A 22,779-nucleotide genomic window follows, 5' to 3' on the forward strand; every position below is an offset into this window, starting at 1 on the left:
ACTGCTAGGGATACAGCTGGTTTGGCAAGAAAAAGGGGGGCCCTGGCAGTTGCCAGGACGCTAGGGGCAGGGTCTACAGGCGGGGCTCCTGGAAATAAAGACTCCGAGAGGCAGTGCGGCGAAGGGAGGGGCGGAAGTGACGTCGTGTGGGGCGGGTCCAACCGCGCACAATGGGCCATGGAGTTCCCGTTCGATGTGGACGCGCTGTTCCCGGAGCGGATCACGGTGCTGGACCAGCACCTGAGGCCCCCAGCCCGCCGACCCGGAACCACAACGCCGGCCCGGTGACAGCTCAAACCCACCCCCTGCCCCTTTTCTCCCGGTTCCTCTCCAAACCTGGTCCAGGCACCACGCCCCCTTCTCACTGACTAGTGATCGCTCCTTTTGATGCCCTGGCCTGCCTTTTTGGTGACCTCTGACCCTGGGCCTAGTGGGATTGATCAGCGCTTGGATCTGTGACCTTTCACCCCGGCCCAAAATGTCCCAACCAAAGGATGTGGTTGACCCGGCCTTTCTGCTTCCTCACAATAACCTTAAGGGAGGAGGGAGTGTACCATCTTGAAAGGTGTGACAGAAGTTTGGGTTTCAGAAGCGTGGGGTGGGAAATCAGATTGGGAGACTTCCAGGCAAAGGCAGGGAGCGTTCAGTGTTAAACCTTGGTTGGAGTTGTGGCCCAGGTTCCCAGGACTGACTGCCCAGGACCCGCTAATTCAGTGAGTATCTGACTCTTTTATTTCTTCTCTTTCTCTAGTGTTGATCTACAGCAGCAAATTATGACCATTATAGATGAACTGGGCAAGGCTTCTGCCAAGGTACTGGAGAGGTTTTAGATGGAGTAAAGGAAGGACCTCTGTGGGGATGGTAGATAAGGGAGGCCTGGGTCCTTTGGAGGGACTTGCAGAAAGTCTGACTTAATCTTCCCTGCAGGCCCAGAATCTTTCCGCTCCCATCACTAGTGCATCAAGGATGCAGAGTAACCGCCATGTTGTTTATATTCTCAAAGACAGTTCAGGCCGACCGTGAGTGCCACATTCTCTTCCATCCCATACTTAATTCCTTCCTCTCTCAGCCCTTCCCCCATCTTTGACTATCTCTTACAGATAGTTACCACTAGCCTGTTCATTATTTTCCCCGTTCTACAGGGCTGGAAAAGGAGCCATTATTGGTTTCATCAAAGTTGGATACAAGAAGCTCTTTGTACTGGTGAGTGTTACTGGAAGCCAGGAGTTCGTATACCTTGGTTCTTGAGAACAAAAGTGCTGGAGGTTAGGGGGCAGCAGAGATGCCAGGGGTCCTAAAACATTTTTATTGTTTCTCTCTTAGGATGATCGTGAGGCACATAATGAGGTAGAACCACTTTGCATCCTGGACTTTTATATCCATGAGTCTGTGCAACGCCATGGCCATGGGCGAGAACTCTTCCAGTATATGTTGCAGGTATCACTTACCTCTTCACTGGTTCATCCAAACTAGGGACTCCTTTGCCATGAGCCCTTCCAGAAGCCCTGCCTCCCACCCCCCATATTCCTATGTCCTCCTATTCCCTTCCCAGGCTTCTGGCTTCCTGTTGGCATGCTTTCCCCATACTTCCTCCTACCCTGAGTCTCCTGTTCCCTGCAGAAGGAGCGAGTGGAACCGCACCAACTCGCCATTGACCGACCCTCACAGAAGCTGCTGAAATTCCTGAATAAACACTACAATCTGGAGACCACAGTGCCACAGGTTAGAAGTTTCAGAGAATAGATCCCCACTGAGCATTCCCATTGAATTTATTATTTATGGCAAAGAAGTAGTGACTTATTTCCTATCAGATAGGTTTCATTTTCTACAACCAGGCTCTTTGTCTTGTGGTACCATCTCTCATCCTGTAGTGACTTCTTTCTCGTCTATTTTGAGATTTTTTTTTTTTTTTTTGAGATGGAGCCTCGCTGTGTCGCCCAGGCTGGAGTGCAGTGGCGCAATCTCAGCTAACTGCAACCTCCACCTCCTGGGTTCAAGCACTTCTCCTGCCTCAGCCTCCTGAGTAGTTGGTACTACAGGCATCTGCCACCACACCCAGCTAATTTTTGTATTTTTAGTAGAGACGGGGTTTCACCATATTGGCCAGGCTGGTCACGAACTCCTAACCTTGTGATCTACCTGCCTTGGCCTCCCAAAAATGCTGGGATTACAGGTGTGAGCCACCGTGTGTCTGGCTTTTTTTTTTTTTTTTTTGAGGCAGAGTCTCCTGCTGTTGCCCAGGCTGGAGTGCTGTGGCAGGATCTTGGCTCACTGCAGCCCAACTTCTGGCTCAAGCGATATTTCTGCCTCAGCCTCCTAAGTAGCTGAGGCTACAGGCATGCACCACCATGCCTGACTAATTTTTTATTTTTTGTAGAGATGAGGTCTCACTATGTTGCACTGGGTGGTCTTGAATTCCTAGGCTCAAGAGATCCACTTGCCTCAGCCTCCCAAAGTACTGGGATTACAGGCATGAGCCACTGTACCCAGACTTATTTTGATTATTTACCACAAGTTGTTTCCTACACCGAATTTTTCTTTTTCTTTCCTTTTTTTTTTTTTTTTTTTGGTGCATCACCCAGGCCGGATTGCAGTGGCGCAATCACAGCTCACTGCAATCTCCACCTCCGGGGTTCAAGTGATTCTCATGCCTCAGCCTCCTGAGTAGTAGGGATTACAGGCATGCGCCACCATGCCCAGCTAATTTTTGTATTTTTAGTAGATACGGGGTTTCACCATGCTGGTCAGACTGGTCTTGAACTCATGGCCTCAAGTGATCTGCCCACCTCGGCCTCCCAAAGTGCTGGGATTACAGGCATGAGCCACCGCACCCGACCCTTACCACTTTTTTTTTTTCTTTTTTTTTAAGATAGAGTCGCTCTGTCGCCCAGACTGGAGTGCAGTGATGCAATCTCAACTCACTGCAAGCTCCGACTTCCAGGTTCACGCCATTCTCCTGCCTTAACTCCCCCTGTAGCTAGGACTACAGGCGCCCGCCACCACACCCAGCTAATTTTTTGTATTTTTAGTAGAGATTGGGTTTCAGGGTGTTAGCCAGGATGGTCTAGATCTCCTGACCTTATGATTCGCCCACCTCGGCCTCCCAAAGTGCTGCGATTACAGGCGTGAGCCACCGCGCCTGGCCCCTTATGACTAATTTTCAACCCAAATATAACCAGCTCATTTTCACTGCCTTGTTTTCACATAGTCCATTACTCATCTGGTCAGTCAGTATTTATTAAGGGTCCAGAATAATATGCATTCCCTGTCCTCATGGAACTTTGGCCTAATATGGGGAAGGAGGTCTTGTTTATAACTAAGTGCAGCAAAATGTTACTAATGCTACCCATTCATCCAATAAACATTGAGTGCCTAGCAGTGTTCTGGGCACTAGGAATGCTTTACTCAATGAAACAGACAACAGCCTGGGCAACATGGCGAAACCCTGTCTCTACAAAAAATATAGAAAACAAAATTTAGCCAGGCATGGTGGCACGTGCCTATAGTCCTAGCTACTTGGGAGGCTGAAATGGGAGAATCGCTTGAGCCTGGGAGGCAGAGGTTGTAGTGAGCCACGATTGCGCCACTGCACTACAGCCTGGGCAACAGAGAGAGACCCTGTCTCCAAAAAAAAACAAAAACAAAAGGCCAGGTGCGGTGTGATGGCCCACGCCTGTAATCCCAGCACTTTGGGAGGCTGACGTGGTCAAATACTTGAGGTCAGGAGTTTAAGACCAGCCGGGTCAACATGGTAAAATCTCATTTCTATTAAAAATACAAAAATTAGCCGGACGCGGTGGCTCATGCCTGTAATCCCAGCACTTTGGGAGGCAGAGGCGGGCAGATCACCTGAGGTCGGGAGTTCGAGACCAGCCTGACCAACATGGAGAAACCCTATCTCTACTAAAAATACAAAATTGGCCGGACGTGGTGGCACATTCCTATAATCCCAGCTACTAGGGAGGCTGAGGCAGGAGAATCGCTTGAACCTGGGAGGCGAAGGTTGCAGTGAGCCATGATCGTGCCATTGCACTCTAGCCTGGGCAAACAAGAGTGAAACTCTCTCTGAAAAAAAAAAAAATACAAAAATTAGCGAGACGTGGTGGCGGGTGCCTGTAATCCCAGCTACCCAAGAGGCTGAGGCAGGAGAATTACTTGAACCCAGGAGGCAGAGGTTGCAGTGAGCTGAGATTGCACCACTGCACTCCAGCCTGAGCAACAGAGTGAGACGCCATCTCAAAAAAAAAATGAAAAAGAAAAAGGGCTAGGCATGGTGGCTCACACCTGTAATCCCAGCACTTTGGGAGGCCAAGGCAGGTGGATCACCTTATATCAGGAGTTCGAGATCAGCCTGTTCAACATAGTGAAACCCTGTCTCTACTAAAAATATAAAAATTAACCGGGCATGATGGCGTGCGCCTGTAATCCCAGCTACTCAGGAGGCTGAGGCAGGAGAATCGCTTGAACCCCGGAGGCAGAGGTTACAGTGAGCCGAGATCGTGCTGCAGCACTCCAGCCTGGGGGACAAAGCGAGACTCTGTCTTGGAACAAAAAAGAAAAAGAAAGAGACAAAAGTCCCTGTCTTAGTGGTGGAGCTTATATTCTAGCTGGAGAGACAAACATAATAGACAAGAATATGGTTAATAAGTGCTCTGGAAAAATGAGAGCAAGTCAAGATTTGGGAATACTCAAGTAAGGTGGGCATGGGAGGATGTGGGATTGCAGGTTGAAAGGGGATCATCACTGAGAAAGTGTCATTTGAGCAATAACTGAAAGGAAGTAAGAATAAAAACCAAGGCTGGGCGCGGTGGTTTACACCTGCAATCCTAGTACTTAGGGAGGCCGAGGTGGGTGGATCACTTGAGCCCAGGAGTTTGAGACTAGCCTAGGCAACATGGTGAAACCCCATCTCTACGAAAAAACAAAAAAATTAGCCAGGTGTGGTGGCAAGCACCTGTGTTCCCAGCTACTTGGGGGTCTGAGGCAGGAGGATTGCTTAAGCCCAGGTGGCGGCTGCAGTGAGCCGAGATGGTATCACTGCACTCCAGCCTGGGTAACAAAGTGAGACTCTGTCTCAAAAAATAAAAAAAATTGAAAAAAAATAAGAGCCAAGAAATACCTGGAGAGAGAGCATCCCAGACAGAAAGTACCACCAGTGTATGGCTGTCAGGTGGGATGTACCTGAAAGAGCAAATGGGCTGTGTCCAGAGCAGCATGAGTGAGTGGAGGAGTATGGTAGGAGATGAGGTCAGAGAGGTAATGGGGAAGGAAGGGCCTTATAGGCTACTGCAAACACTAGCTTTTATTTTAAGTAAAATATAAGATCAGGCCAGGGGTGGTGACTCACACCTGTATCCCAGCACTTTGGGAGGCCAAGGTAGGCAGATCACCTGAGGTCTCTACTGAAAATACAAAAATTAGCTGGGTGTGGTGGCAGGTGCCTGTAATCCCAGCTACTTGGGAGTCTGAGGCAGGATAATCACTTGAACCAGGAGGCAGAGGTTGCATTGAGCCGCTGAAATTGTACCAATGCACTCCAGCCTGGGCAACAGAGCAAGACTCCTAAAAAAAAAAAAGGAGCCAGGTGTGGTGTCTTATGCCTGTAATCGCAGCACTTTGGGAGGCCAAGGCGGGCAGATCACAAAGTCAGGAGTTTGAGACCAGCCTAGCCAATATGGTAAAACCCCATCTCTACTAAAAATACAAAAATTAGCTGGGTGTGGTGGTGGGCACCTGTAGTCCCAACTACTTGGGAGGCTGAGGCAGGAGAATCGTTTGAACCCAGGAGGCAGAGGTTGCAGTGAGCTGAGATTGTACTATTGCACTCCAGTATGGATAACAGAGTGAGACTCCATCAAAGAAAAAAAAAAAGATCACTTTGGCTGTGATCTTGATTTTTTCTTTTTTAACAAGATCACTTTGGCTGTTAAGAACAGGCAATAGCCAGGCGCAGTGGCTCACACCTGTAATCCTAGCACTTTGGGAGGCAGAGGCGGGTGGATTGCCTGAGGTCAGGACTTCAAGACCAGTCTGACCAACATGGTGAAACCCTGTCTCTACTAAAAATACAAAAAAAAATTAGCCGGGCATGGTGGTACGCACCTGTAATCCCAGCTACTCGGGAGACTGTCAGGGGAATTGCTTGAACCAAGGAGGTGGAGGTTGCAGTGAGCTGAGATCGCACAATTGCACTCCAGCCTGGCAACAGAGTAAGACCCTATCAAAAAAAGAAAAAAAAAAAAGAAAGAAAAGGCAATAAGGGAGCAAGAGTAGAAGCAAGTAAACTAATTAGCCAGCAACAATCCTGGTGAAAAATGATGGTGGCTCAGACCAAGGTGGTAGCAGTAGTGAAGGTAAAGAGTGGTCAAATTTTAAATATTTTGAAGGTAAAGCAGGTAAGATTTTCTGACAGATTGTACGTGGAGAAAGAGGACTTTAGGACAACCCCAAAGTCTGAGCAGCTGGAAGAATGAAGTTGCTTTAACTGAGATGGTAGGTAGACCAGCTTTGGAGGAAAATATTAGGAGTACATTTTTAATATGTTAATTGGAGATGTCTGTGATATGTCCAGGTTTGAGTAGACAGTTGGATACTTCCCCAGAGATCAGGGAGGAGGTTTGGGGAGGAGTGTTTTCAGCATACATCTGGTATTTAAAGCAAAGAGACAGGATGTGATCACCATAGAAAGATTATAGATAGAGAAGCTACCCTGGCCGGGCACAGTGGCTCACGCCTGTAATCCCAGCACTTTGTTAAGCCAAGGCGGGTGGATCATGAGGTCAGGAGATCGAGACCATCCTGGCTAACACAGTGAAACCCCATCTCTATTAAAAATACAAAAAAAATTAGCCGGGTGAGGTGGCGGGCGCCTGTAGTCCCAGCTACTCGGGAGGCTGAGGCAGGAGAATGGCGTGAACCTGGGAGGCGGAGCTTGCAGTGAGCTGAGATCGGGCCACTGCACTCCAGCCTGGGCGACAGAGCAAGACTCTGTCCCGGAAAAAAAAAAAAAAAAAAGCTGCCCCTTTGGGCCCTCCCCTTGGGCCCTCTTTAAGAAGTGAGGACCCCCAACTGGCTGCTCTGAAAAGCCATCTTTGCATTGTTCCTGGTTCGGTGTCCTGCTCATGGCAGCCACCTCTGCCATGCGCTTCCTCTGCTGTCTCACAGTCTGGCAGCTTAATCAACATAGTCCCCAAACTCTTGCTTTCTTCTTAATCCCTTGCATCGGATCACCACTGTGCTCCACCATGTCAGACGCAGTTGTGGACACAAGCTCCGAGATCACCACCAAGGACTTCAAGAAGTTGTGGAGGAGGCAGAAAGTGGAAGAGATACCCATGCTAACAGGAACGCTAATGAGGAAAATGGGGAGCAGAAGACTGACAATGAGGTAGATGAAGAAGAGGAACAGGGTGGGAAGAAAGAGAAGGAAGAGGAAGGTGATGGTGAGGAAAAGAACAGAGATGAAAACGAAGCAGCTGAGGCGGTACAGACAAATGGGCGGCTGATGATGATGGAGATGACGATGTTGATCCTAAGCAGCAGAAGGCCGATGAGGATGATTAGACAGCAAAAAAAGAAAAGTTAAACTTTAAATTAAAGCCACAGTGATCTATTCACCCTCCACTTCCCATCTCAGAATCTAAACGTGGTTGCTCTAGAGAGGCCTGCTTGCCCTCCAAAGGCAGTGCCACTGCAGATGACAGGCACTCGCCACCACCCAACCCAACGCAGAGAATTTGCAACAGAGGAGGAAAAAAGAACCAAAACTTCCAAGGGCTTGCTTTTTTAGAAGTACTTTAAAAAGGAAGTTTGTATTTTTTATTTACATTTTATATTTTTGTACATATTGTTAGGGTCTTTTTTTTATTATTTCTTTGAGATGGAGGCTAGCTCTGTCACCAGGCTGGAGTGCAGTGGTGCGATCTTGGCTCACCGCAAGCTCCGCCTCCTGGGTTCAAGCAATTCTCCTGCCTCAGCCTCCTGAGTAGCAGGGATTACAGGCGCCCACCACCACACCCAGCTAATTTTTGTATTTTTAGCAGAGACAGGGTTTCACCAGGTTGGCCAGGATGGTCTCAATCTGACCTTGTGATCCGCCCACCACGGCCTCCCAAAGTGCTAGAATTACAGGCGTGACCCACCACGCTAGGCCAGGTCAGTCATTTTTAATGATCTCAGATGACCAAGCCAGCCTTTGGAGGGTTCTCTGTCTTACTTCTGACTTTACTTGTGGTATGACCATGCTCATTATAATCTCAAAGGAGGAAAAAAACCTTGCTTAAAAAAGAACAAAAAAAGAGTCTTATTCTGAGCATTCCAGTAGCTTTTTTAGTGTATGTAGTTAGCTGTACCATACACAGTTGGTTTGTGTGAGATGGTTAAAAAGGCCAAAGATAAAATGTTTCATTTATTTGCCTTTTTTGTCTATGAAATAGCTGCTAATTTATTTATTTAGGCCTATTTGATGTATGCGTGAAACAATATTGTCCAACAATAAACTCAAATTTTATTTTGCTGAGTTGTTCTAACAGCAACAAAAAGAAGTGAAGGAAGAGAAGACCAGCAAATGCAACCACAGAGTGACTAGTGAAGTAGATGAAACCTGAGGCCGGGTGTGGTGGCTCACACCTGTAATCCCAGCACTTTGAGAGGCCAAGTCGGGTGGATCACATGAGGTCAGGAGTTCAAGACCAACATGGTGAAACCCCATCTCTACTAAAAATACAAAATTAGCCAGGCGAGGTGGCTCATGCCTGTAATCCCAGCTACTTGGGAGGCTGAGGCAGGAGAATCACTTGAACCTGGGAGGCGGAGGTTGCAGTGAGCCGAGATCATGCCATTGCACTCCAGCCTGGGCAACAAAAGTGAAACTCCATCTCAAAAAAAAAAGAAAAGAAAAGAAAATTGAAAAGTAAGGTGACCTAAAAGGCCACTGAACAAAGTGTTTCCAGGAGGAAGGAATAGTTTACTGGGTCAAATGCTGCTGATCAAGGAGCAAAGAGGTCTGAGAAGTTACTATTGGATTTATCTGCCTTAGGCTATTGGTGATCTTGATGAGCAGTTTTGGTGCAGCGGTGTGTGCAAGCCTGGATGCAGTGGGTCTTGTAGACTGAGAAGCTAGGAATGCAGCAAGAATAAGCCACTTTTTAAAATCCTGCTTTAAGAGGAACAGAAATAGAGTAAGAGCTGGAGGGTGAAGTGAATCAAAAGAGTTGATCCTTTTCAGATGGGAGAACAAATAGCATTAGAATGATTCAATAGAGAGAAAATATTATTATGTCAGAGGAAGTGGGAAGAACTGTTGAAGTGATGTCATTGAGTGGGCAGGAGGGGTTGGGATTTGGTTGACAAGTTAGCCTTGGATAGGAACATGGACAGTTAATCCATTGTAACATGATTTGATAGACGTGATTACAGAGGAGGCATAAGGACATGGATTTGAGTGCTACCTTGGGCTGGGGGTTGGGTAAAGAAAGACGACATGTCTAATCTTAAAAGGCAAGTGTTTGTCAGGTGGACAAAAGGCTAAGGTGCCTTTTATGTAGAGAACTGGCATGAACAAAGGCAGAAAGGTATTAAACTACCTGTCAGGCCAGGTGCGGTAGGCGCGGTAGCTCACGCCTGTAATCCCAGCACTTTGGGAGGCTGAGGCAGGTGGATCCTGAGGTCAGGAGATTGAGACCATCCTGGCTAACACAGTGAAACCCCATCTCTACCAAAAAATACAAAAAATATTAGCTGGGCCTGGTGGTGGGTGCTTGTAGTCCCAGCTACTCTGAGGCTGAGGCAGGAGAATGGGGTGAACTTGGGAGGCGGAGCTTGCAGTGAGCCGAGATCGCGCGCCTGCACTCCAGCCTGGGCGACAAGAGTGAGATGCTGTCTCAAAATAAGTAAGTAAATAAATAAAAATAAACCACCTTTCAGGGTACTACAAGCAGTATGGTGTGGTTGGAGTGCTGAGCATGTGCTTGTTGTGGGAGGATGGGGATGGGTTGGTAGACATTACAGCAAGGTCAAGGCAAGGGATAGGCAGGGTCTTCCTACAGTATATTTTTCCATTAAGAGGCAGCAGAGAGCAGTGGAAGGAGCACAGTATTTTTTTTTTTTGAGACGGAGTCTCACTCTGTTGCCCAGGCTGGAGTGCAGTGGCGCAATCTCGGCTCACTGGAACCTCTGCGTCCTGGGTTCAGGCAATTTTCTTGCCTCAGCCTCCTGAGTAGTTGGGATTACAGGCGCCCACCACCACACCTGGCTAATTTTTGTGTTGATGAGGTTTCGCCATGTTGACCAGATGTCTCTAACTTCTGACCTGAAGTGATCCGCCCACCGTGGTCTCCCAAAGTGCTACAATTACAGCCATGAGCCGCCACACCTAGCCCTGGAGCACAATATTTGATATGAAACACATTACCCAGTTAACATGTAAGGCCAGAGCAGTGTAGAGTGTAAATAACAACTCATATTTCATGGGCTCTATGTGATATCTATATGCATCATCTCAGTGGATTCTTGCACATCTTTTTGAGGTGGGTACTATTATTAAACCTATTTTGGGTTTATACAAATTAGTGACTTAACCAAATTCACACAGCCAGTAAATAGTAGAGTCCACATTTGAACCCATAGCCATTTGCACCCAGTGAACTTTTTTCTTTTTTTCTTTTTGAGGCAAGGTCTTGCTCTGTTGCCTAGGCTGGAGTGCAGTGGCAATATCATGGCTCACTGCAGTCTCTACCTCCTAAGCTCAAGAGATCTTCCCTACCAGCCTGGCCAACATGGCGAAACCCCATCTCTATTAAAAATACAAAAATTAGCTAGGTGTGGTGGCACGTGACTATAATCCCAGCTACTCAGGAGGCTGAGACAGGAGAAGAGCTTGAACCTGGGAGGTGGAGGTTGCAGGGAGCCGAGATTACACCATCGCACTCCAGCTTGGGCGATTCTGTGTTAAAAAAAAAAAAAAAAAGGCCGTATGCAGTGGCTCGCCCCTGTAACCCCAGCACTTTGGAAGGTCAAGGTGGGCGGATCATGAGGTCAAGAGATCAAGACCATCCTGGCCAACATGGTGAAACCCTGTCTCTACTAAAAATATAAAAATTAGCTGGGTGTGGCGGCGCATGCCTGTAGTCCCAGCTACTCAGAAGGCTAAGGCAGAAGAATCGCTTGAACCCAGGAGGTGGAGGTTGCAGTGAGCTGAGATCTTGCCACTGCAGTCCAGCCTGGCAACAGAGCAAGCAAGACTCCGTCTCAAAAAAAAAGAGATCTTCCCACCTCAGCCTCCCAAGTAGCTGGGACTACAGGTGTGAGCCACCATGCCTGGCTAATTTTTTTTTTTTTTTTTTTTTTTTGAGACGGAGTCTCGCTTTGTTGCCCAGGCTGGAGTGCAGTGGCGCAATCTTGGCTCACTGCAAGCTCTGTCTCCCAGGTTCACGCCATTCTGCTGCCTCAGCCTCCCAAGTAGCTGGTACTACAGGCACCCGCCACCACGCCTGGCTAATTTTTTGTATTTTTAGTAGAGATGGGGTTTCACCATGTTAGCCAGGATGGTCTCGATCTCCTGACCTCGTGATTCACCTGCCTTGGCCTCCCAAAGTGCTGGGATTATAGGCATGAGCCACTGCGCCCAGCTCATGCATGGCTAATTTTTAAAAATATTTTTGTAGAGGTGAGGTCTTGCTATATTGCCCAGGCTGGTCTTGAACTCCTGGGCTCAAGCTATCCACATGAGCCACCATGCCCAGCCCCCAGGAAACTCTTTTTTTTTTTTGAGATGGAGTCTCACCTGTCACCCAGGCTGAAGTGCAGTGGTGCAATCTCAGCTCACTACAGCCTCTCCCTCCTGGGGTCAATAGATTCTCCTGCCTCAGCCTCCTGAGTAGCTAAGATTACAGGCGCACGCCACCATGCCCAGCTAATTTTTGTATTTTTAGTAGAGACAGGGTCTCGAACTCCTGACCTCAAGTGATCCACCCACCTTGGCCTCCCAAAGTGTTGGGATTACAGGCGTGATCCACTGCACCTGGCCCCAAGTAAACTCTTAATGACTACACTATTTTCTTGGCTGAAACACTGCAACTGGAATCAGAAGTCTGAAAGTTGAGGCCCAGCCCTGCCACTTGTACCTACTTGGCATTGGCCAAGCGAAGCCATGTCTCCAAGGCTGTATTTCCCCCCATCTTTCTTTTTTTTCTTTTTTTTTGAGATAGAGTCTCACTCTGTCGCCCATTCTGGAGTGCAGTGGCGCAATCTCGGCTCACTGCAAGCTCCGCCTCCTGGGTTCACACCATTCTCCTGCCTCAGCCTCCCAAGTAACTGGGACTACAGGTGCCTGCCACCACGCCTGGTTAATGTTTTTTTTGTATTTTTAGTAGAGACGGGGTTTCACCGTGTTAACCAGGATGGTCTCGATCTCCTGACCTCGTGATCCACCCGCCTCAGTCTCCCGAAGTGCTGGGATTACAGGCGTGAGCCACCGCGCCCGGCTTCCCCCCCTCTTTCAAATAGTGACTTCCAGGATTGTTGTGAAGGCCAAATTAAATGTGAAAATATAATGAAGTAACTCTAAAATTAATAGTTGCTGGTTACCAAAGTAGCATCCTGGCCTCCAGCGTGTCTTCCCCTGACTTTACCCACCCCTTGGAATCCCGCTGAATTTATTTATTTATTTATTTATTTTGAGATGGAGTCTCGCTCTGTCGCCCAGGCTGGAGTGCAGTGGCGCGATCTCTGCTCACTGCAAGCTCCGCCTCCTGGGTTCACAGCATTCTCCTGCCTTAGCCTCCCGAGTAGATGAGACTAGAGGCACTCGCCACCACGCCCAGCTAATTTTTTTGTTTGTTTGTTTGTTTTTTGTAGTTTTAGTAGAGATGGAGTTTCACCATGTTAGCCAGGATGGTCTCGATCTCCTGACCTCGTGATCCACCTGCCTCGGCCTCCCAAAGTGCTGGAATTACAGGCGTGAGCCACCACGCCTGGCCTGTCTTTTCACTTTCTTAGTGAAAAATGAAGCATTAGATTTTTATTTTATTTATTTATTTTTATTTTTATTTTTTTTGAGACAGAGTCTCACTTTGTCTCCCAGGCTGGAGTACAGTGGTACGATCTCAGCTCACCGCAACCTCCACCTCCTGGGTTCAAGTGGTTCTTCTGCCTCAGCCTCCTGAGTAGCTCGGACTACAGGTGTGCACCACCATACCCGGCTGATTTTTGTATTTGTAGTAGAGACAGTGTTTCGCCATGTTGGCCAGGCTGGTCTTGAACTCCTGAAAGATTTTTATTTTGATGGAGTACAGTTTATCTTTTTCTTTTGTTTCTTGTGCATTGGTGTCATATTTAAGAAACTTGCCAGCCGGGCGCGGTGGCTCACGCCTGTAATCCCAGCACTTTGGGAGGCTGAGACGGGCGGATCACGAGGTCAGGAGATCGAGACCATCCTGGCTAACACGGTGAAACCCTGTCTCTACTAAAAATAGAAAAAAATTAGCTGGGCATAGTAGCCGGCGCCTGTAGCCCCAGCTACTCGGGAGGCTGAGGCAGGAGAATGGCGTGAACCCGGAGGCGGAGCTTGCAGTGAGCCAAGATCGCGCCACCACACTCCAGCCTGGGTGACTGAGCAAGACGCCATCTCAAAAAAAGAAAAAAAAAAAAAACCTGCCAACTGGGTGCAGTGGCTCACGCCTGTAATCCCAGCAGTTTAGGAGGCCAAGGTGGGCGGATCATGAGGTCAAGAGATCAAGACCATCCTGGCCAACATGCTAAAACCGCATCTCTACTAAAAGTACAAAAAATTAGCTGGGCTTGGTGGCGCACACCTGTAGTCCCAGCTACTTAGGAGGCTGAGGCAGGAGAATCGCTTGAACCTGGGAGGCAGAGGTTGCAGTGAGCCAAGATTGTGCCACTGCACTCCAACCTGGCGACAGAACAAGACTCCATCTAAAACAACAAAAAAAGAAACTTGCCTAATCCAAGGTCAAGAAGACTTCCCCCTGTTTCATTCTAATAATTCATAATTTTAGCTTTTATTTTATTTATTTATTTATTTGAGATGGAGTCTCACTCTGTGGCCCAGGCTGGAGTGCAGTGACATATCTCAGGCTCACTGCAACCTCCGCCTCCCAGGCTCAAGCGATTCTCATGCCTGAGCCTCCTGAGTAGCTGGAATTACAGGCATGCGCCACCACACCTGGCTAATTTTTGTATTTTTAGTAGAGATGGGGTTTCACCATGTTGGCCAGACTGGTCTCAGACTTCTGACCTCATGATCCACCCACCTCGGCCTCTCAAAGTGCTGGAATTACAGACATGCCACTGCACCTGGCCAGTTTTAGCTTTTACATTTAGGTCTTTGATCTCTTGAGTTAGTTTTTGCCTATGGTATGAGGTGTAGAGATCAAAATAAATAATCTTGCACGTGGATATTCAGTTGTCCAAGCACCACTCGTTAAAGAGGCTGTTCTTTTCCCATTGAATTGTCTTGGCACCCTTGTCAAAAGTCAACTGACCAGAGATATATGAGTTTATTTCTGGATTCTCAATCCATTCCTTTGATCAATATGTTGATCCTTAGGCCACTACCACAGTTTTGAGTACCGTAATTTTGTAGTAAGTTTTGAAATCAGGAAGTGTCAATTCTCCAGCTTTGGTTTCTCTTTTTCTTTTTTGAGACGGGGTCTCACTCTGTCACCCAGGGTAGAGTGCAGTGCAGTGGAGCAATCTCGGTTCACTGCAACCTCCAGCAACCCTTCTACCCCAGCCCCCTGAGCAGCTGGAACCACAGGCATGCGCTACCAGTTCTGGCTAGTTTTTGTATTTTTGGTAGAGATGGGGCTTCACCATGTTTCACAGGCTGGTCGCAAACTCCTGAACTCAAGCAATCTGCCTGCCTTGGCCTCTCAAAGTGCTGGGATTACAGGTGTGAGCCACCATGCCCGGTCTGTTCTTTTTCAAGATTGCTTTGGCTATTTGAGGTCCTTTGCAATTTCTTGTGAACTTTAGGATCAGCCTTTTGGGGTCTGAGTTTTTTATTGAGTCTATTATCAAAGACAAGAACGTTGGCTTTTGTTCCTCCTCCTATGATTTTCCTAACACAGGTTTCTGTACTTAAGTATGTGCTGAGTGGCCAGCAGACAGCTATACAGTCATGTGCTTATCGTGACATTTCAGTCAGTGGCAGACCGCATATGTAACAATGGCCCCATAAGATGATAATACCATATTTTTAACTGTACTTTTTTTTTTTTTTTTTTTTTTTGAGACGAAGTCTCGCTCAGTCGCCTGGGTTGTAGTGGCACGATCTCAGCTCACTGCAACCTCCGCCTCCAGGGTTCAAACGATTCTCCTGCCTCAGCCTCCTGAGTAGCTGGGATTATAGGCGGGCACCACTACGCCCAGCTAATTTTTGTATTTTTAGTAGAGACAGGCTTTCACCACATTGGTTGGCCAGGATGGTCTTGATCTCTTGACCTCGTTATCCGCCCGCCTCAGCCTCCCAAAGTGCTGGGATTACAGGCGTGAGCCACCACGCCCGGCCTTTACTGTACCTTTTCTATGTTTAGGTAAGTATAGATACATCTGCTGAACCATTATGTTAGCATTGCCTACAGCTGGCTAACCATGGTAGCTCATGTCTATAATCCCAGGACTTTGGGAGGCTGAGGCAGAAGGATCACATGAGCACAGGAGTTTGAGACCGGCCTGGGCAACATAGTGAGACCCCCATCTCTACAAAAAGTTTAAAAAAAAAAATAGTAGCCAGATGTGGTGGCATGCACCTGTGGTCCTAGCTACTCGGGAGGCTGAGGTGGGAGAATCATTTAAGCCCAGGTTGATGCTGCAGTGAGCTGTGATGGCACCACCGCACTCCAGCCTAGGCAACACAGTGAGACCCTGCCTCTCAAAAAAAAAAAAAAAAATTGCCTCCAGCATTCAGTACAGTAACATGCTGTACAGGTTTGTAGCCTAGGAGCAATGGGCTGTACAACATCGTCTGGGTGTGTTGTAGGCTGTAGTGTCTAGATTTATGTAAGTACGCTCTGTGATGTTCACACAATGAAATCACCCAATGACGTATTTCTCAGAATGTATCTCCATCGTTAAGTGATGCATGATTATATTTTGTTTGTTTCATCTTCTAGGTGAACAACTTTGTGATCTTTGAAGGCTTCTTTGCCCATCAACATCGTAAGTTTTCTCACCTTTTGTTGGTCATGTAGTCGGGGTGAGGGAAAGGAAAGAGCTGGACTCTTTCTTGGTCCTGCCGGCCCCTCACTGAGGGACCCCGCCGCTTCCTTCCTCACAGGGCCCCCTGCTCCCTCTCTGAGGGCAACTCGACACTCTCGTGCTGCTGCAGTCGATCCCACGCCCACTGGTAAAGCCTGTATTGAAGGGGTGGAACTGTAGTGCAGTGATGGCTACTTAATCTAGACACCACGGGGTACAGTGCCATCTGTGGGCAATTTGGGAAAATTCTAAAGCAACCCAAGTCTCCAGCAGTCATGCCTGTTTGCCTTTGCCCTCATGGGAGCTCAGTGCATTTTATATTTGGCAAGACTTTTAACTAAGCAAGCTCACTGGGAGCCTGTTTGACAACTGATATCAATGGACCCTCTTGCTAGTTCAGATCCATCAACATAGGCCAGAGTCAGGCTCCTTTGTAAACCCCAGGCTTCTGTCAGCCAATGAGGGACACGCTGGTGCAAACAGCCCTTCCATATGCAGTCAAATAGTGACACAAATGGCCCAAAATTTAAATGTTAGTTTTAGAAGATAACACTCAGAATTTATAACATTTCCAACCAGATAATGAAATTGATATGGAGAAACCAAACCTCAGAGGCACTAAAATGCTGTCCAGATTCCCCATCCCATACACACACACACACACACACACACACACACACACACACTTACTGACAGTCGGAGCCCCACTCCTTCCTCTTCCTCACCACCTCCACCTTACCAACTTCTGATGGCTGTACAGTGCTTGCTTGCACAGAAGAGCCCCCTTCCTGAGCTGGCTCTGTGGCCAGGAATGGGAGTAACCACCATCCAAAGAACAGTCTGTAACCAGCTATGAGCATCACAGTGTAAGGCACTGAGAGGCACCTCAACTCGCTTTGGTTTCCAAGGCTTCTCCCATTTAACTCATGCAGAACCACAGGCTGTGAAACAGAGTGAGGGCCAACAAGGATGGTGAGGCCTCAGGCCTGCAGGGGAGGGTGCTGTGGATAAAGCTTAAGTGAATTTGCTGAGAAGTCTTTCATTTGCCACACATACATGGTAGAGAATCTCTTGAGAGGGAAAGCCGGGAGCAAGCAGAAAAGTGAGGAGGGGGAGGCTGAACTTTGGACATAATGTCAGCCTCCTGTTTACTCTGATAGCTCCTTTTCAGATGCCCATATTTATTTTCTCCTCATCCTTTTTTTTTTTTTTTAACCTAATAAAACTTCAGTCTCTTCCCATTTTCGTATAGGAAGGAGAGATTCTGGCCTCCTTCCAAACCTCCCTTGAACTCTCCAGAGCAATTCCTGATTAACCAAGGGCTTTGTCCATCTCATCCAGAGGAACCCAGGGTCCTTGTTGGCCCGGCTGGGACCATTCCACTGCCCCAGAATCCCAGGGGGCCGTGACAGCACCCACTGACAGTAAGAGCTTGCTCCCCTTTGCTGCCCTTCTCCTGCATCTCCCAGGCCCCCAGAGTCTCCCCTTAGATCTTTCTCCCTAGCTCTGTGTTTGGCCTACTCCTTCTGGCTCTCCTCAAAAGTGTTCCACATTCCCCTCAAATTCCCTTTTGGTGTGCTGGCATTGCCACGGTGCTGCTCCTGCAAGTTCCCAGGAGGAACTATGGTGTCAGGGAGCAGAAGTTTGGGGTTGTGGGCTAGTGGCTGGGAGGAGGGGTGCAAAGTATGTCTTCTTACACTTACCCTGCCTGTGTCCCCTCCACTACCAGCTCCAGCAAGGAAGCTGCCACCCAAGAGAGCAGAGGGAGACATCAAGCCATACTCCTCTAGTGACCGAGAATGTAAGAGGGGCAAGGGTTGGGTGTCTGGGCCTGGGGGACCTTAAACAAGGGAAGAGAATGTTCAGGGGACCCAGGGGAAGGATTCGTTCTTTCTAAAGACTCAGATTTCTTGGGCCAGGTGTGGTGGCTCATGCCTGTAACCCCAGCACTTTGAGAGGCCAAGGCGGGCAGATCGCCTGAGTCCAGGAGTTCAAGAACAGCCTGGCCAACATGGTGAAACCCCGTTTCTACTAAAAATATAAAAATTAGCTGGGCGCGGTGGCATGTGCCTGTAATCCCAGCTACTTGGGAGGCTGAGGCAGGAGAATGGCTTGAATCTGGGAGGCAGAAGTTGCAGTGAGCCAAGATTGTGCCACTGCACTCCAGCTTGGGTGACAGAGCGAGACTCCGTCTCAAAAAAGAAAAAAAAAAAAAAAGACTCAGATTTCTCTTTTTTTCTACCCAAACCTTTACTGTCATGACCCTCTGTCTTCCCTCTTTTTTCTTCGTTTTCTGTCTTGCTCTTCATTCTCCCTGTCCCCAGTTCTGAAGGTAGCTGTGGAGCCTCCTTGGCCCCTAAACAGGGCCCCTCGCCGTGCCACACCTCCAGCCCACCCACCCCCCCGATCCAGCAGCCTGGGAAACTCACCAGAACGAGGTCCCCTCCGCCCCTTTGTGCCAGAGCAGGAGCTGCTGCGTTCCTTGCGCCTCTGCCCCCCACACCCTACCGCCCGCCTTCTGCTGGCTGCTGACCCTGGGGGCAGCCCAGCCCAACGTCGTCGTACCAGGTAATAGGAGTTGAAGGGGTAAGGAGCCTCACAGCTATCAAAGAGGATGTTAGAAATGACAAAGGTTAATTTGAATCCATCAGAGAGATGGATCAGTAAGATGGGTGGATTGGGGAGGTCCTGAAACCTTTCACGAAAAATATTTGTGCAAGTGACCTGGGAAAAAAATACAGTGAAGGAGCAGAATAGGACCTTATATGGAGCCTAGGGACCCTGGCTTTAATGTGAAAGTTATGTGGAACAGTAGGAAGAACACCGAGATCCATCGAGTTGGGGGAACGGAGCCTTCTAAGATTGGGGAAATCTTTGCTTAATACTTGCTGGGGAAGGGGCAGTGCCTGACACAGAGTGGGGAGCCACTGGCTTGTGTGCCAAGAGTCCATCGCAGCAGGCTGGGAGTGGGCATTTCCTTTATTTCTCTCCCTAGCTTTCTCTTCACCTCTGACTTCTCTATTTTTCTCTCCCCCCCTCCCCCGCCCATTTCTCCTCTCCCTTCCTCCCATCCATAACATCCTTCCACAGCTCCCTTCCCCGCTCTGAGGAGAGTCGATACTGACAGCTACCCTCTCCCTTCCCTGGGAGACCTGGGGTGGGCAGAGACCCCCTCCCTGAGAACCTCACACCTACTCTTCCATTGCATCCTGTAGGACCCAGTGGAACCTGACAGAGCCCACAGGATTCCCTCTTCTACTTTCTTAGACAATAGGGATGTCAGGGTCTCAAATTGCCTAACACTTTGTAGCTTTTCTTACGACAAAAGCACCCCTTCTGTCCTAACTTGGGCTCTGAATACTTTCCCCACAGACAGCCTGATCTGCTGCCAGACCTCTTGGTTGGATGGCTCATACATTTATCTAGAGAAGCACACTCTTGCTTGCTGTCAAACTTCAGAACACCATAGAAGGTCTAAGGGCGTCCTGTGTCAGGGAAACTTTTTAAGGAATTTCATCCATGGGATAAACCCCATATTCCCTCTAGTGTCTACGTGTGGCTCTAATACTGCTTTGTGCTGCCTGCCACACTTGCCCTTTGAGCCTGCGAATGGCCGCCAGTGAGCAAGCTCTGCTTCAGAGCAGTCTAGTTAGGTAGAACAGGGACTTACCAGCTTCCCAAAGGGATCTACTCAACATTGCCAAACTCTTCATTTCCACACTTTGTGTAGGTGTCAGGGAACCCCAAACTGGTGTTGCTTTGGGGTCTCTAAAGGAGACTGGCTGACACCACCATTTCCCCCAGATCCAGATTCTCTGAGGGAAGTTGTTTCTTGAGAGTAGATCCAGAGTCTCAAGGATCTGTTAGATCCTGGAATCCCTCTTGCATCCATCCCTCCCTGGTAGCTAGATGCTGATATACTCCTGTCTTGTGAGATTGTCGAGATGAGATGGGGGACCACTCTTCCTCTGTCCTTCCTCTCTCCTTTTCTCCATAGCAAGGATGACCTTCCCTGCTCCATGCCCAGAGTATAGCTAGATCCCTTCCCCTCCCTACCCTCTGAATGTGTGCTAGATCAGGTACCCCACTGTGTTTCCTGAAATCCTTGGGAGCCGGATCTCCCCTTCTCCCCTACTCACTCTTCCCTTTTCTTCTCCCTCTCAGTGTTGTCTGAATAAAGTGTGAATTCTTTTGTGTTTTCTAAACTGACATTTTCAATGAAAAAAAGAATCACAAAAAAAAAAGTTGTCAGCCTCATTTGTGCGTCACCTCTTATTTTCCTGGGACCTCAGGACCTCTGTCCCTCTCATTTCTAGATCTGCACATCTTTTACCCAGGAGCCTCAGAGCTCCCGGGTCTGGTGTCTGCCTATCCCCATCTGCACTGTTAGTCCTCCTGCAGATTCTGTGTCTCCTTTCATGTAGGTGCTGGATCCCTGTGTGTGGGCTTCTGTATCTACTCCCTCATTCCCTCCAGGAACCTCCAGCTCTCCCCAGTGACTTCTACCCTTTACTCTGGGCCAGGCTTTGCCGAGATGTCAACATCTCTGGATCCACTAATTACCTCCTGCCTACTGTATTCCTCTTCCCTCTCTGATTACTGCTCCACTAAACCGCTGGATCTCTCTCAAGACAAACCCTTACCTCCATTGAGAGTGTAACACAATCTGTCACCCTATTTACAGAGGCCCCCTTCCTTTTCCTCCTAAATTCAAAATTCAGCTTGTCACTTCCTATTTCCCTCTGGTCTAAGGAATCTTTTTTTTTGAGATGGAGTCTTGCTCTGTTGCCAGACTGGAGTGCAGTGGCACAATCTTGGCTCACTGCAACCTCTACCTCCTGGGTTCAAGCGATTCTCCTGCCTCAGCCTCCCGAGTAGCTGGGATTACAGGAGTGCCCCACTGTGCCCAGCTAGTTTTTGTATTTTTAGTAGAGACGGGGTTTCACCATGTTGGCCAGGATGGTCTTGATCTCCTGATCGCGTGATCCGCCTGCCTTGGCCTCCCAAAGTGCTGGGATTACAGGCATAAGCCACCGCACCCAGCCTGGTCTAAGGAATCTTATACTTAAGGTAACCCTGTTTTCCAAACCAAACACCAGAGTACCTGATCCAACACATTTCTGACCACATGTGAGTCTCTTCTTATGACATGATTTGGATCACAACTAGCCATATATTTAACACATTACCTCAACTAGAAAGAATAGAGCAATAAATCAGAAGCACTCCAGAAAATCTTGGGTATAAAATCAACTTCCCCTGCCCTTTTCTGGGACACAGCTTTGATTAAAACCCGTTAGGAATGATAATTACCCCCTTCTCTTTGTTCCTGTGCTATTCCTTTTACTCCTCTCCTCTGATTCTTACATACCCACCCATCTTTCATCCAGTAGCCTCCTTCCCATCATCTCCCATTTCTTCTACAGGGGGACTCCCCCAGGTCTGGTAGCCCAAAGCTGCTGCTACAGCCGCCATGGGGGGGTGAATTCCTCATCCCCCAATACAGGTAAGTATTTACTCCTCCCTACCCTCAAATCAAGTAGGCCGCATTCACTATCTACTCCTGCCTTCCCATTCACATGCCTGGTATTTCCACAGGCAACCAAGACTCCAAGCAGGGAGAACAGGAAACAAAGAATAGGTGAGGTCTAAACCCCTCCCCTAACAGCCTCCCACCACCATCTGACTCCCTAACATCACTCTTAGCCACTTCATTGCCTACTCCTAAATCTTACTGTATGAACTGGACACCAGCTCCTCCCACAATTCCTTCCACCTTACATCCTGCAAGCCCCTTTCCCCCACAGGTTCAACTCTGGCACTTCCCTTTGGAATACAGGTTCTCTGGGAGGTTTTAAATTTGGACATAGCACTAATGGTTCCAGCCTCATACCCATCATGTGTCCTACATTAAAACTTGCCCCGAGACCTTGAAGAGTCTGTAATCTTAATTCCTCTTTAGTATTCCTATAACCCAGTCTCCATCTCCCCACCTACCAGGTCTGCCAGTGAGGAGCAGGCCTTGTCACAGGACGGGTCTGGGGAGAAGCCTGTGCACACAGCTCCTCCACAGGCCCCGGCCCCGGCCCCACCAGCCCAGTCCTGGACAGTGGGTGGGGACATACTCAACGCCAGGTTCATTCGAAACCTGCAGGAACGTCGCAGCACCAGGCCTTGGTGACCGCAGCCCCATCTCATATCTTCAAAGTGTTATTTCTCCCTCACTACAGGAAAGAGCCAAAGCCCAACCCTCATAATAGATGGATTCATTCATTCATTCATTCAGCAGCCTTATCAGATTCAAGTCATTTGTATCTTTTAACCAGACCAATAAAAGTATTTATTTTTATCACAAGAGCGCTTGGAAAACTTGACTCATTATTTCAGCCACCTCACCCCTCACTGTCGTTGCACCCGGTTCAGGCTTCAGCCCTGTTTTTGCTCAGCGTTTTGTTCAAAGGCGTCAGCTGTGAATACAGCGTTGGGGGGGCGGGGGGGGGGGGGCGCGGGCTGCTAACTTGCGCAAGCGCACTCAGGCAGCCTCCGAGCCCGCGGGCGCAG

At 48.5% G+C, this 22,779-nt stretch overlaps 1 protein-coding gene across 10 annotated transcripts; it reads left to right on the plus strand.

The window, feature by feature from the left end:
- The first annotated feature begins 117 nt into the window (after positions 1–117).
- ATAT1 (alpha tubulin acetyltransferase 1) lies at positions 118–22,575 on the plus strand. Of its 10 annotated transcripts, none has more exons than XM_007973233.3 (13): positions 122–284; positions 752–812; positions 928–1,019; positions 1,143–1,203; positions 1,324–1,437; positions 1,621–1,722; positions 16,134–16,179; positions 16,298–16,366; positions 17,948–18,019; positions 18,543–18,786; positions 21,645–21,724; positions 21,817–21,859; positions 22,219–22,575. In XM_007973233.3, the coding sequence occupies exons 1-13, from the start codon at positions 178–180 to the stop codon at positions 22,397–22,399; spliced, it is 1,272 nt and encodes a 423-aa protein (XP_007971424.2). In that variant the 5' UTR covers positions 122–177; the 3' UTR covers positions 22,400–22,575. The 10 variants fall into 10 exon arrangements, 9 of the variants coding, with proteins under 9 accessions (XP_007971421.2, XP_007971420.2, XP_007971424.2 ...); XM_007973235.3 differs by having other exon boundaries at positions 166–565; XM_007973229.3 differs by having other exon boundaries at positions 120–284; positions 21,645–21,859.
- Positions 22,576–22,779: the final 204 nt, after the last annotated feature.

The sequence above is a fragment of the Chlorocebus sabaeus genome, chromosome 17 (genome assembly GCF_047675955.1).
Source record: "Chlorocebus sabaeus isolate Y175 chromosome 17, mChlSab1.0.hap1, whole genome shotgun sequence".
Lineage (NCBI taxonomy): Eukaryota > Metazoa > Chordata > Mammalia > Primates > Cercopithecidae > Chlorocebus > Chlorocebus sabaeus.